We start from the raw sequence: 15,410 nt of genomic DNA on the forward strand, positions 1-15,410 counted from the left end.
CTTAAATACTTTCTCGAAATAGAAAATGAAGGGTTAAAACAGCCTTGGATCCCCCAACCCCCCCCCCCCCCCCNTGTCTGACGTGGACAACGTGGGGACGCACACGTCATGGTAAAGATGGGGAAGAAAGCGAGAGTAGTGCCTCTCGCCCAATTCAGTACCAAGTACCAACCAGCCCCCGCGAATTGCCAAACCCTAATAGGCTCATTTCTGGAAGAGTAAGTGAAGTCGTCAATTCGTCATTGAAGAGCTCACTCAACAATGGCAGTGCCGACGGTGAAGTTTCCGATCTTCTTGCTGGTGAGGATTATAGGAATCGTTGTCGCGACGCTGGTTATAACGTGGACGGTGCGTTACAGGGGAGGATTGGCCCTCATCTCCGATAATAAGGACCTCATTTTCAATGTAATTTCCATTTACCTCTGAATCTGCGTTTATATCATCACGTAGCATTTCATAGCTGCATATGCATTTGGCCTAGGGTGAAATTCATAGCTTCTTATGTTTATGCGATACGTATAATCTGTTTATGGTACTAGAATGAAACTTTTATGTAGAATCATTTTTTGTATTGTGATTGTGAACATTGATTATCAGGATAAAGGATTGGTAGGGCCATGCTTATGTCCGTTTGTGTCTGTTTCTTCTGCAGGTTCATCCTGTTTTAATGGTTATTAGCCTTGTAATTTTAAATGGTGAAGGTAATATCTACAACTGGGGTTATTTACTAATGTTGTATAAACTGGATGATTCATTAAATTCTTCTTTCTCTATCTGCTAAGCATATATTACTCCATATCTATATATATAGAAAGTGTGTGCAGAACTACAAATATCACAAATCTCTGATTTCATTTAAGATTTTATTAGAATTTTTGGATCCTTCTTGATTTTTCTAAATGATTGCTACCGAAAAACATAAATGGACCGTGTTGCTTGTTTTTAGATTCGGAATTTTAATAACATTTGCCCTTTTTTATCAGTAAGGGGAATTACATGATCACTTAGAACTCCTTGTGTGAGGATTAGGCACACAGATACCTTGAAGTGGCTCCTAAATGAATCTCATTTCATTGTTTATACTTGTTGAAAATTTTCACTAGTAGGATTTGAAAAGGAGCAAATTATGTTTATAATCAGTGCTATGAGATACATGTTAGGTTAACTGATTTTTTTTTATAATTATTATTAATTCCTTATTGATGTTTCAATCATTCAAAAATAGTCGATGTGCTTCAATCATTAAGAAACTTCCCTTTTAGAACAATGTGTATTGAAGTGACCTTACACTCCTTTTGTTGGATTTTTTGGTAGGATATGCACTTACGCAGTTTGTATAACTGTTTACTGTCTTATTCTAATACTTGGTATTTGATTGTTAAAGCAATGATGGCTTACAAGACATTACCTGGAACGAAGAACTTCAGAAAATTAGTACACCTTGTTGTGCAATTCCTTGCTTTTTTCTTGGGTGTAATTGGCGTGTGGGCTGCTTTGAAGTTTCACAACGATAAGGGCATTGACAACTTTTACAGCCTGCACTCATGGCTGGGTCTAACTTGCCTCGTCCTATTTGGTATCCAGGTGCTCTACTTAAATATCTAGATACTTCTTCTTCCTGATGTTGCCTTCTGTAAACGTATATTTAGTTTTGTCCAAATCATATCTACAGTGGGCCATTGGGTTTTCAACCTTCTGGTATCCAGGCGGGTCAAGGAACAGCAGAGCTGGTCTACTGCCATGGCATGTCTTCTTTGGCATTTTTATATATGCCCTAGCTGTTGCAACCTGCACTACCGGGCTTCTGGAGAAAGTTACATTTCTTCAAACCAATCACATAATATCGCGCTATTCCACCGAGGCATTGCTAGTGAACTCTCTGGGTATGCTGATTGTTGCGTTGGGCGGATTGGTCATTCTTGCTGTTGCTTCTCCAGTGAATGGACATGGTGACATCCTCCGAGAACAGTAGAGAACAGAGGCACTGAGGCCCAAGATGTATACCTGACTTAATGTATTGAAGCACTTCATTGATAAACTCTTTTAACACTGTAGTAACATGAGCCAAGTAAAATAAACTTTAGTCCACCTTTCTTCATTATTCAACTGACCAATTTTGTGAAGATTCAGCTATAATCTTTTCCTTTAACCTGTTCCCATAGGCCATATCAACTGCATTATTAGAAGAATAGGAAGTCAAGAGAGGGGAGTTTGCATGATACCATAGAATGGGGGAGGCAACATTCATGTGAGCATGCTCTCGGGCACAACAAATAGTTTTGTTTTACTGACAGCCACAGAATACAGACAATAGAGGCTCTCAGTATTGGGATAGAAGATGGTGGGGTATAGGAGCATGACCCTCTCGACCCATCTTAACTTCACTGGCAGTCATAGAATACAGACAATAAGGATTCATGAGACAGTTTAGTTTTGTTTCACTAGTAGTCGCAGAATAGAGACAAGAGTGATTGGAACAGAAAATGGTGGGGCATTAGCCGAAATCCGTGCAGGAGCATGATCCTCCCGACTTCCTGACTTAACTTTACTAGCAGTCGCAGAATACAGACAACAAAGGTTCACGGGATTGTGGTGCAATCCTTCTTTCAGCATTCATGTGAGCATGAGTCAGAGGGGGAAGATGGTGGGGTTTTCAGCCGGAAACCATGCAGGAGTATGCCTCCGTCGTCGGCCCACCGAATGGGAAAAGGAGTCACAACACGTGTGGCAGTGAAGGTCCTGGCAGAGCGTAGATTGATGGTGGGTCTAGCTCACGTGGATTCTGTAGCACTGCTGTTTGACTGTGATCAAAATCCCCTTTTCTTGGCCCCACCCACACTACGTGTCATTGACCCATTATCCTGCCACTCCTTTACCACCATAATTCCAAGATTTGAAGAAAAACTATCCTGGAATTAGCTGTCACAAAAGAAAAAATCTAAAACAAAAATCAAGTATTCAACCACTAAATAGAAAACAGTCACCCGTGGCAATTTCAACCAATTTAATCAAATAGTTGATTTGGTAATGTTGATTTTACAATAAGAGAAATAACAATAAAAATATGAGGAAATAATTGGACAGAGTTACTATACTTGCATTAAAATCAGAAGGTTACTTAAACTACCTAAATCGCCATAAATATTGCCTAATATGGAATTAGAAAGGATTCTACCAAATCTATGAAAGATCCCCCGGATCTCGGTTTGCTGGCTCTGAGTGCTACATCCAGTCGAGCATCGCGACAAGATTGCCTACATCAGGTGGGCTACTCTGATATCGGTACCCAACCCATCTACTGGCAAAGGTGTGGGCTCCTGAGGGCCCTCCGGAGTAGGTACTCTAGTTGGGGGTATCCATCAGGTAACTTATTTGCCAGTGAAATCACAAGGTGAGAGTACACAATAATTAATTTACCTCCTTATGTTTCTTTACCAGCTAAGTCACAAAGCTAGAGTACAAATTTACCTTCTCGTGGTTTTTTACCAATTATGTCACAAGGCAAAAGTACACACCCACAATTAATTATTACCGTGAGTTTCCCTAGGTCACTCAAATAAAACCCGTTATCACCGTCTTCCATCAACCAGAACTCTATAGTTACAGAAGTTATGACACCAAGATACAAACAACCTTTGTTACAGTACAATAGTAGCTAATTGAGAAAACGGGATTGATCCTCGTACTGTTCTCGCATGGAGTTTCAAAAGCAAACCACGTTAACACTGTGGGAGATTTTGACTGGTCCCTGATCGCATATATTCCACACGGCTTCCACGTGCAGAAGGGGCGTTGCTGGGACCCCACAAGTGCAGACTAGTCACAGTAACCCCCCCCCCCACCCCCCACCCACCCATCGTTTCATTGCATGCAATTCAAAAGGCGACCGACTGCGATTCATGGCACAGAAATCTCGTCACTGAAAACCCTTCTAAAAATCTTGGGAAAAAAATAACAAATTGAATTTTGTGAGGCACAGAAAAATAATGATTAATAATTGTTGGTATCGATGGAGGCTTAAAAGTGGAGTGTGGAGTGTGAAAGGTGAGAGACAGAGATGTTAATCTGGTGTCCTTTCACTGGGAACAAACCCACATGTCGTCTCCAATACTTTCGAGTCCTCTTTTCACAAGGAGTGTAGCTTAGAATAGACAAACACGCCCTTATTCATAACCATTTTTATCATCGATAAGCACCTTCAATCATCATCCATCATCATCATCTTATCAGGCTCACATTCATTCATCTTTACAGCAATTAATGCGGCCTGCAGGCTTCGTCAATGCCTTTGTCTTACAGGTGAATGGAAGAGGATAAGCATGACTTGATTTTATTGAAAAAAAGAATATAAACTATGACCCACACTTTTTGTTTAGATGAATCAACGTGTGACATGTTAGTTAAGTGTGTTAATTGAATCTTGCTCCTATATCTTTGTTAGCTAATACATGATGACCTATCTTTGAATCTTGTTCTGAGTACAATTTAACTGGTTAATCAATTCAAAATAAGATGACGAGTTTTGCTTTGTTAAGTAGCTGTAGCCTGAAGGAGGAGGTATCCTGCAATTTACTCATTCCGTCTCATTTTATATGTCTAGTTCAATTAACAAGGCTTACCTAAAGTTATGTTTAGTTTAATTTTTCATTATATTAAGTTTATTATTAGCCAAAGATCTTGTGATCAAGCGACATATAACTCTTCCAAATAAGAGGTCACAAGTTTGATTGTGCTTAATAGATTGAGAAAGTATGCATAGACATATACTGCATTTTAACATAGTACTTAGGAATGAAAACATGATATGTAACATAGGACAGAAGGAATACCACTTACCTCATGCATTCACCCGTTTTCAGAGCATGAGCGGTGATAAACTCTCAAACTTGAAGTTCAAACTTGTATCTTTGAATTTTGCAAAGGGTGTCACAGGTTAGATACATGCCATAGGTGCTATTAGGCATAGAGTTGTGTAGTTTTTGAGTTTTGGGATATACAAAAAGAAGAAGAAAAAAGTGTTACGTTATTTATGAATAAAAAATTAATGAAGTAAAAAACTATGAGTTATGTGTAATAATATATATCAATTCAGTTAAATATTGTAAATCGACCATATATGAACAAGTCCTTATGGGAAGTAATTTAGTTTTTTCTTTTCTTTTCTTTTTAATATGATGAATTATGTTAATTTAACTTTAAATAATATATATATATATCTCATCATACTAATTTAACTTTAAATAAATCGAAATGTGGTATAATTATCCAGTAAAGGAAAATCATGGTAAAAAAGATAATTTCACTCAATTCCATATAAACTTGTGTGCCTTCTTATCATGACAAACTATATATACTATTGATAAAACTTTGATCTTTTATATTATATGCGTTAAAAGATATATACTCCGTACATCCAATGTGATCAAATTCTATTACACCATATTGGATAAATTATTACTTTAAAGTATAGTCTAACTTTTAACAATTTATGCAATAATAATAATAACACCAAGACCAAACCTTGACTTTTATATAGTACAATAATTATTACTCAATCAAAGCTTCAAAAAAGTTATATAGTTTCCTTTTATAAGGTAAACACAATAATAGTCTTATTTTGGTCCTCATTTTAGGGAATATCTTTTCTTTTTTAAATTTAAATTTGTGATTTTTTTATATACAAGTAATACTTAATACATAATTAACCAGAAAGTTTATGCTACTGATTGACACCGACGTCACTTATACTCGGTACAAATCAAATATTTTAGGAAACACACGTTTTAAGTTTATATCAAGTACAGTAAGTATATTGTCTCCACAATAACTAGTACAAATTCAAAATTTTGGCCATCCACATTAAGGTAATGTTAGGTGCAACTATGCAAGAGGCTCTGATACTGATTGACAACTTAAATGTTTTTTTTTAAAAATAATTAAAGTAAAATTTAGAGAGAATTAATATATCTTCCATTCTCATGAAATCAATAATATATAAGACCATTAGTGCTACTATGAAATAGCTAGTGATCAAAAGGTTGACTGTGGATTAATGACCTAAAAAAAATACCTGGATTCGAATTTTCAATGGGAACGATTCTCTCATAATTCCCAGAAGGTAAGGGTCCTAAGAAGTTTAGGGTTTAATTAATAAGACCATTAGGAGACCATGAAATAAAGATGAGAAACCCATAAATAAAAATTAAAAAAGAAACATTAGGATAAATCTTCCAATAGATTCTTGAATATAATTTTCCCAAGGTATGCATTCATACATACCAGCTACATATCCTAATCCAAAAAAAAAAAAAAAAAAAAAAAAAAAGACTAATACATGTGATCATCACTATATATACATTCAACATTATATTGGTGGGATGAGAAAGAGCTGAGATTGAGAATTGCATACACCACCATGCAAAGTATGAAAGCAGTCTCCAATGGAGTCTTCTGTCTGATATAGAGCAGTTTCATGAACTCTGATCTCACACAAAACATCTTATCTGTAGGAATTGATAAATGCACTGGTTCCCACCCAAGATAGCCTGGCCTGGAGTGCATATATCAAATCCAGATGTATAGATATAAGTGTATATATAGGCAAGATTTATGCATGGATTTGAAGATGATGATGAGAGAGATGATGATATCAGTCGCGCCAGCAGAGAAGCATGACCACACATCTTCTCATGATGTAAAGCCTCCCCCTTTGCTCCTTCACAAACCTTGACAGCCTTCTGTTGCTCTTCATCTTCATCTCCATTTCTGTCAAGCTTAGAAGAAGAATCCAGAAACCTCTAGAGAGAGAGAGAGAGAGAGAGAGAGAGAGAGAGAGAGAGAGAGAGAATGAAGAAAGATTTAGTGGAGGTGCTGCGTTTCAACGGGAGAGGTGGGCTCTCCTTATAGAGCAGAGGGATCACTGCTGCAGGGGTGGGCCCACCGCAAATGACGATATTTCTCTCACTGTGGGCCCCGCCTGCCACTCACACTTACACGTAAATACATTTTTTTTATCAGACCATTCAAATTCCATAATCCTAATGTTATAAATTTGACTTTGAGTAGAAATTGTATATAAATTTTTTGTCTGTATAAGTAATTTAACTGATCACAAAAATAAAATTTGTCACAAAAAATATATAATTGACCTGTCAAAATAAAGGACGCACAGGCTTCTTGTGTCTGCAATGAGCAGATTTAACTTTTTGTCACAAAAATTCAAGGTATATAGAATTTTTTAATTTGAATTGGTTAACTATAACCTACATCAATTTACAATCAAAATAATCCATTATGAAGAACCTAGACAGATTGAAGCTGATTTATCTAAAGTAGAATTTTTTTAGAATCTTAGGTGAGTGTGCCTGTCCACACCTCCCAGCTTATACAAACGCGCCACGTCACCACCCCCTCCGGGCCGACGCGGCGGGAATCATCCTCGGCGACGAGTTGTCGGCCATTGGAGATAGGGAGCATGAACGAACCGCCCAGTTTTCAGGGAAAGTACGACGTCGTCTTGTCTTTTCCGTCGCCTGCCCAATCTCATCATATATTCATATTCTTACTTTTTCAATCTATCTCCAACAGTACACCACAGTACATACAGTACCAAACAGACAAAGATTAATACTCCGTATTACATTAACGTTGAAAAACCGCATAATAAAATGTTACTGTTAATGCCGATGAAATTAAGGTTTAATTTAAGGTTATTGAAGGTCAAGAAAAAAAATGCAGATAATTAATGCGAATCTGAGGAAGAGTGGAGGGAGGAGACCAGCAACAGACACCACAATCTGGACGCCATTAAAATAACAAGCTTGGGGCTCGTATAAAGTGTAAATAAATAAAGTATGACAGCCTTAATCCCAACACAGGACTATAATTTAATCTGGACGTATATGTTTAACCAAAACATTATGGCACTTATCAACATGTTTTTGTCTCGTGTTTTCCCCTCCACTCCTTAATTTACTGTTGGGTGCCTTTTGTCTCACGGTCGTAGGACTTGGCGTTGTTTGTTTTCTCATGCATGATTATGTGTATTTTATTAGTTTTACTGTCACTGCCACTCTCAAAGTTGCCGCCTTTCTTTACCAAGAAACCTAAACTCCACAGCTTTACCAGACTTTGCCATTCATGGATTGAAAATCTGTTTGGTAATGGCAGGCAGGAAATGGACCCCCGGCCCTTTTTATGCCACTCAAACCAAATGGGAAGAAACTTAAAAGCTATACCATGTTTATTTAATATTATCATAGATTTTTTTTTTATAGGGAAACCACAGACACTACTTGAGAGTATACAGTAGGTAAATCTTGCTTGCCTGCAAATTATTCAAGAGCAATGTTTCAGAAGGCGCTAGGCACTAGATGGTCATCTAGTGGCCCGCCTAGGGACTGAGTAATATGACTATATTGTCTCCACTTGTTTAACTCTATACTAGACAGTTATAATCCCCAAACTAGTCAACTACATAGTTACATGCATGGTTAGTTAAGTACATGTTTGAAGGAACATAGAAAAGAAGTAGCCGAGCAAGCAAATGAAAAAAATCGCTCGATCGAGTCGAGTGCTAGCTAATTATTGGCCGAGTTGGACGCTTACTCGGCCAAGTTAGGCACCAAACTCGACTCCTAGGGCGCCTAGTTGGTCAACTAACTAAAAACCGCCTAAGGCTGAAATCGCCGCCTCGGCCTAAGGGCGCCTAGCGCTTCGTCGGCTTCTAGGTCGATTTTTACAACACTACAAATGAGAGGACACCCTATAGCTAAAAATTATCAATTTCTAACCATGCACAACCTCTAGCCAACTTTGATGGATAGGTAGAAAGTTCAGTTCATTGGCTATATATTGAAAATCTCTGCACCTACTAAAGATATGTAGTATTTCCAGCCAATTTTGATGGGTAGTTAGAAAGTCCACCGTGGTAGAAAATAAAATCCCTAATCTTTCAACCATATATGCCTTACTTGAGAAGTTCTTTCAATATTCAAACATAAAATTTTGTTCATGGAGACCTAACTTTTTCAACTTGATTAAACCATAGATTGTTGAAAAAGCTAGCTAGGTCTCCATAGACTGTTCAAACATATTTTTAATCTCAATTTCTTATATTGAGTACCATGAATAGTTTTTTTTAAGTACTATTGATTCTGTTACAATACAATATCTGTTCATAATTACTTCATGAATAGTTTTTTTTAAGTACTATTGATTCTGTTACAATACAATATCTGTTCATAATTACTTTCTCAACTGAAGCAAGAAAAAAAAAAGTCAAGTAGGTTAAAACATGAATTGGTCTGAAATTTCCAATTAAGCAAAACAGGTGAGTCCCATTATATTAGACCAGAGGCAGGCATTGAATTGTGAGAGTGTGAGGGTGCCAGGCTGGCAGGCAACTGAGATATGATCAATGGAAATGTCGAATTGATATTTTGGCTTTGATTGCATTAATGGGGAGTGTTAAGGATTTTAAGATAATGTTTTGTGGGTCCCAATTTTCATAATCAGTACGGACGAGGTATATAATTCATGAAAGAGAAAGAGGAAAAATATAAGAGCCTCGAGAAGCCTTGGGGCCGCCATTGCCCGCAGAGATCCATTGAATAATTATATTATTGCTCTAATTCTGCATGGGGAATTTTGAGGATGGAGTTTGGCCAATGTTTTGTGCAATTGAAAATATCCTACTTTTTAAAAAAATTAATTTATGTTTTTCTTTTTTTTGGGTCAGACGACCAGTGTCCTAAGCAAGAATCAGTGATGACCAATTCAGTTTTTCATACAAGAGGGGGTTCAAACTCTCAACTTCTCTTAAGGGACAAGAGTTCACGGCCATTCACGGCAACCAAACTGATTATTTATGTTGATATTTGTTAGAACAAAATTGAGTCACAAATCTATTAACAAGACTATCTCTCTTTCATGATTGAGGATAATTGTGTTATTTCCTCTTGTCATCTTCCAGATAATAAGGAATGAAAACATGTTCGGAGTTGCTAGGCCTAGGAATATTCTATTGTCCAGCAATTGAGGTAAATTGAGTGCTCCTGTAATTTAATCCAAAAAAGGGAAAAAAAAATTAAAGATATTGAAGACTATACGTAGAAGTGTCATTGAGGATATAAGATTTCAATACGTACACCATGTAACGTTTTGTCCATCATTATGCACACATTCACAATCTTTTTTATTTTTTTAGTGCAATTTTTTAAAGTACTACTAACTTTATTACAATATAGTATGTGTCCATGTATACTTTCTCAATCTATTGAAACACAAAAAGTCAATGTTCTCGGTAAGAAAGTATAAGAACTTCTCACTGTAATTTGTACCTGCGACCTCTTGATATTGAGCTACATGCTACTTTTATTTAGTTTTAATATTTCATAGCACCTATCTCAAATCAAGCCGTTTAAGATAAAATTTAAAACACAATCAACATAATATTTTTAATTTGAATTCAACTCAGATGAACCTATAATTTTATAGATGTTGATGTGGTATGTATATACGGGCGGTATTAACTACGAGCTGAGATATGATGCTGGGGTCGGTTCCGGTCCCTTTACCTAGCACGTGACAGTTCGTGGGTTAGAGGTTCCCGAGCATATAATTAGCGTATAGGAGTAGTCAAAAAGTCTCCCCTCAGTAATAAATGTGGTATGTATAGGGAAGAGGAGGGAGCTGGTCTTGTGGCATGAACGACACGTGGAACCCATGCATAGGCTCAGGCCGAGGCTCAAGGGGGCTTAACCATGTGACCTAATATATATTAATCTTGAAGGTACTGGATTCTATTGCTGGAATTAGGTCGATAGGTCGGTCCCGACCTGATTAAGCGAGGACACAATGATTGTTGGAGCACCTGCGTACGCTGCCCTCCAGCGAAGTTCGATAACTGAAATGGTCGAGAGGATGATCATGATGAGTCAGTGAAAGTCGTTTCAAACTCCACTCACGGAATTGGTCTGCTTCCGACCATCATTCACGCACGGCTATCAGGGGAATAATCCTCATCAGATACATTTGCAATTCTCTTACAAATTATCAAACCCATTGTGCTAAACAATTGGCAATTAAATGAAGGGCATCCATAACTAATAGCGTGTGACATTTGGATATTGGAAGATGACCTAATTAAAAGTGGTTGTGGGAATTGAAGATAAATGAAGCAACAAGACTGAAAGCCACGTACAAGAAGGACCGGGCAGCACGTGAGTCATGTGACGGGGGTGATAACATTGGGTGCTGATAAGACCAGCTGTCTGAGGAAACTTCTGATTTGATAGTCTTCCATTCCAAAACGTAAAATCTTCATAGTAAGAATCAAATAGGAGACACCAAATCTTTGTTTGGATTCAAACTAGAGATTCCCAACTCCGTGTCGCTCCGAAATCCACAATCCAATGAATCTGCGAGTGTGAGAGGGTTATCTGGAATGGTGGTTGCTACATTAAGTCTGCCTTGGGGAAGATAAGTGCCTCAAGTTCAATTCATCCGAGGATTAGTCGTTGATTTGATTCGTCACCATTAAGAGACCATTCCTATTATTGTGGTTAGCATAATAATAATATTATTAATAATAGTGTGGATACAAGATTGAAGATGCTATCTAATCATACATTTGACATTTGTGGCCAATGTAACACTTTTGAAGTGTTCATTAATTAATGAAAGCTTCTTGACAAACTCTGATGTGGATTTATTATTAAATTAATTAGTTGGGTTAGTTGAATTCCTGTTTCATACTTTTATGATTACACGTCTTAGGTATAGATAATTATATATCGGCGAATTGACTTTTAATTTGTAAAGAGAGAGCAATGCAACTTAAGAACGTGTGAGTTTTAAATTCAAAGAAAGAGCACATGGTTCATATTGTATTTGTTGACACATAATATGATAACTCCAGGTACCATTACCCGAGTCCATGGCATAGTTTGCCCGTGATAGGGCTTTGGGTTGCTTTCCACTAATTATAACAAAGTTTATTTTTAAATAACTACTAATTGAAGCACTCAAAAAAAAAAAAAAAAAAAAAAAACTAATTGAAGCACAAGAATTATGCTCTCATCCCTTTGTTCCCAAGATGACCAAGAAATCACAACTCACAAGTCTTAAGGTGATTGGACTCAAAAAAGTTGAAGCCTGCACTGCTGGGCCGTCCAGTGTAATGGGCCGCCGCTATTTGTTTGGGGTCATACCCATAACCCACTAATGGTCTAGAAATTAGATATCGAGATGAAATTTTAAAAAAAGACCACAATAAAACGCCGTTGCCGGGGATCGAACCCGGGTCACCCGCGTGACAGGCGGGAATACTCACCACTATACTACAACGACCTTGTGTTCCTGTTTCTTCAATAAATGTATAAATTCGTTTTCTATGTGACAAGAAAAACCACCGACTCTACCGTGCATTACATAAATCCATAATTGATCTATTCAACTCAATATGACAATAAACTGGTCGGGAGTCTAATTTATATATTTAGTACTCTCTGTCCACTTTACCCCATTGGTCAAATCAACTATTTCTTCATTACTTATTTTCTTTAGTAATTTTTTATTATTTTTAAATTTATTTTTTGTGTTTAATAGTATTTTTAATGTAGTTTCTAAATATATAAATTTTATATATTAATGTTAAAATTAATATTATAAAAAATTAGATTAAAAGTTAAAATAAACCAGACAATTAAAATGGGAGTGAGATAGTAATTACTAGGTAAAGAACATAATCATTAAACAATATAATCAGCTTGGGAATTTTCTAGTTGAAATGTCAACTATCAACGCGGGTGTGGCTTTTTTCTCCGGCTGTGGCGGCTGCCCATCGAGGAAACTCCCTCGTTGACTACGTCTTTCACCTCCACTCGTCTTAGCTCCCAACTCAAGCTTCTGGAGGCTAGAGCATAGTCACCACTGATCTATTCACAATTTCCAGTTTTACTCTCTAAATCCCCAGATTCATCCTACTCAGATTCTTGAAGAAATGGGCAATCGCTTCTGCAAACCAAGATCCCACAACACTAATGCACCGGCAACAATCTCCTCCAATTTCGATATCTCCACAGAGTTGACCTCCTACCTAATGGCCTGCCAAAAAGATCCAACCTTTAGAGCCTTCGATTCCACGCTCCAATCCCGCGCCACCGCAGCCATAAACTCCGTCGCCGGCAACCTCGACGACCACCGCGCCCTCTCCATCCAATCCCTCCGCGACGTCACCCTCTGCTTCCTCGACATGAACCACGAAGTCGTCAACTTCATCCTCGAGAGCAAACGCGACATCTGGAAAGACCCGGACCTCTTCGATCTCGTTAAGGAATTTCTCGACAACAGCCGCCACACCATGAGCTTCTGCACCGCCCTCGAAGGCTGCCTCGCCCGCGCCCAATCCACCCAATCCATCCTCAAATTCGCCCTGCAGAAATTCGAGGAAGAAAATCGAGGATCCGATAACCCGACCCGGGAGCCATACTCGGAGACTTTGGAACAGCTGAGGATGTTCAAGGAAGCGGGCGACCCGTTCACGGAGAAATTCTTTTCGTTGTTTCGCGTAATGTATACGAAGCAAGAATCGATGTTGAGTAAATTGAGGGAGAAAAAGAGGAATCTTGACAAGAAATTGCGGCGGAGGAAGACGTGGCGGAGAATCTCGAGCGCGATTTTCGCGACCGTGTTCGTCTCGGCCATCGTTTGCTCCATCGTGGCCGCCGCCGTGACGGCGCCGCCGGTCGTGACGGCGTTGGCGGCGGCGGCGACGGTGCCGCTCGGGACCGTGGGGAAATGGATCAACAATTTGTGGAAAAAGTACGAGAATGAGCTGAAGAAGGAGAGGGATATTCTGAACACTATGGGGGCTTGGGGTACATTTATGATCAAAGACTTGGATGACATTCAGGTTTTGGTGGATAAATTCAAGATTTTGATTGAGGGATTGATGAACACTGCAGATTTTGCCATGCTGCAAAGTGAAGCAGTGGAGATTGCAATGGAGGATATCAAGAAGAATGTGGATTCTTTCATGAAAACAGTTGAGATCTTGAATGTGCATGCAGATAATTGCAGGCAGCATATAAGGATGGCAAGGACTGTTATACTGAGAAAGATTAATAATCAAGCTAGCTCTAGCAGTTCAGGAAATGGTATGCTCTTTGAGTGATTCTGTGATGTCGAGAGAAACCCGCAACCACTCGTGAGTACGCAGTACCATAAAAAGGTAAATCAGCTTAAGTTATCCATAGCTGTTCCGCTCAAACTAAGAAGGCTAAAAGGACACTCTCACGAGGAGTTGAACCTGTGACTTTGTGGCTAACAAGAGAACAGCTAGACCAACCTAGTTGGGGCGAAATGCTAGACCAACTTGGTTGGGATCGCCTCAGCTGAATTTGCCATTTGTGGTGCCAATAGTATTGTTGATTCTTTTTGTTCTTTGTAAAGATTAGCCATATATGCCATGATTGGGTCTATAATTTTATATGGACTCCTTGTTAGATATTAATTACTCACAATAAACTATAGTGTTATGGTCAGTTCTGGTGATTCATGTTTCTGCAATTGTTCAATAGTATTACAGATTGAGATGTCAAATGCCATGGATGAAGGATGCATAATAGAATATAGTGTAGATGTATGAATATGCAATAGCACCTAGAAGGACTATGTTTCTCCTTGCCATTCTTTTTGGGGAAAGGAAATGAGTTCTTGAATTGATTCATTGAAATGTGAGCTTTGAGAGAGAGCTCATTAATTGCAGAGCTAGGAGTTCACATCCATCTTTTCCCTTTCTAGTAAAAGAGGCTTTTCTTAAAAAGATTGCATCTCATAGCCTAACTTTTTTATTAATATTTCAAGATGTTCATAATAGGATCAATTCGGGCTTGCCTTTCTTCCTCCTACTATGTGGATATCACGAGTATATGTTCATCATAATTGTGGCCTGGGAAAAGATGGCTTCTTTCTCCCCAGACAATTGATATAAGGATTGGTACGTAAGTCAATGATGGCATTTGTCAAGAAAGAATATAATGGTGTATTATATAGTACATGACTACAGGGCAGTTGCATGCTTGAATTCAAACAACAACATTTGGCTTGGGAATCAAGTAAGCATGCATCACCAAAATTTGCATATAATAAAGAAACCAGATTTGAGTTGTTGGCTCATTAAGACGTATGCATTGACTTACATATTTCAGGATATATCAACTAAAAGCTTAACAATAAACTCCTTAAAATAGAAGGTCTCAGGATGTTGGCATTATCATGTTGTTTGAGCAGATACTATGTATATGGTTAGATTGTAGTACTAAAAAAATAAACTCCTTAAAATAGAAGGGTTTTAGACTGCTGTAAGCAAGATTTCACATGTGAATTTTCTAGAACAACAAGTACCG

At 38.0% G+C, this 15,410-nt stretch overlaps 2 protein-coding genes and 1 non-coding gene across 3 annotated transcripts; 2 read left to right on the top strand and 1 right to left on the bottom strand.

The window, feature by feature from the left end:
• The first annotated feature begins 141 nt into the window (after window positions 1–141).
• LOC116013738 (probable transmembrane ascorbate ferrireductase 2) lies at window positions 142–2,106 on the top strand. Its single transcript, XM_031253643.1, has 4 exons — window positions 142–405; window positions 653–701; window positions 1,385–1,584; window positions 1,673–2,106. Exons 1-4 carry the CDS (start codon window positions 262–264, stop codon window positions 1,970–1,972), a joined length of 693 nt encoding a protein of 230 aa, XP_031109503.1. The 5' UTR covers window positions 142–261; the 3' UTR covers window positions 1,973–2,106.
• A 10,173-nt stretch (window positions 2,107–12,279) lies between these two features.
• Window positions 12,280–12,351, bottom strand: TRNAD-GUC. Its single transcript has one exon. It is a non-coding gene; the product is annotated as a tRNA-Asp (tRNA).
• Window positions 12,352–12,789: 438 nt separating this feature from the next.
• LOC116014499 (UPF0496 protein 1-like) lies at window positions 12,790–14,604 on the top strand. The gene has a single exon (XM_031254567.1). The coding sequence runs from the start codon at window positions 13,004–13,006 to the stop codon at window positions 14,174–14,176; it is 1,173 nt and encodes a 390-aa protein (XP_031110427.1). The 5' UTR covers window positions 12,790–13,003; the 3' UTR covers window positions 14,177–14,604.
• Window positions 14,605–15,410: the final 806 nt, after the last annotated feature.

Source organism: Ipomoea triloba, chromosome 3 (assembly GCF_003576645.1).
Source record: "Ipomoea triloba cultivar NCNSP0323 chromosome 3, ASM357664v1".
Classification (NCBI taxonomy): domain Eukaryota; kingdom Viridiplantae; phylum Streptophyta; class Magnoliopsida; order Solanales; family Convolvulaceae; genus Ipomoea; species Ipomoea triloba.

What these genes read in the sequence shown, in the direction of transcription:
- LOC116013738 (XM_031253643.1), top strand. Translation starts at nt 262, where the DNA reads ATGGCAGTGCCGACGGTGAAGTTTCCGATCTTCTTGCTGGTGAGGATT. An exon ending in TGTAATTTTAAATGGTGAAG is followed by an intron (nt 702 to 1,384) that starts GTAATATCTACA and finishes TGATTGTTAAAG; the next exon opens with CAATGATGGCTTACAAGACA. An exon ending in TCGTCCTATTTGGTATCCAG is followed by an intron (nt 1,585 to 1,672) that starts GTGCTCTACTTA and finishes TCATATCTACAG; the next exon opens with TGGGCCATTGGGTTTTCAAC.
- LOC116014499 (XM_031254567.1), top strand. Translation starts at nt 13,004, where the DNA reads ATGGGCAATCGCTTCTGCAAACCAAGATCCCACAACACTAATGCACCG.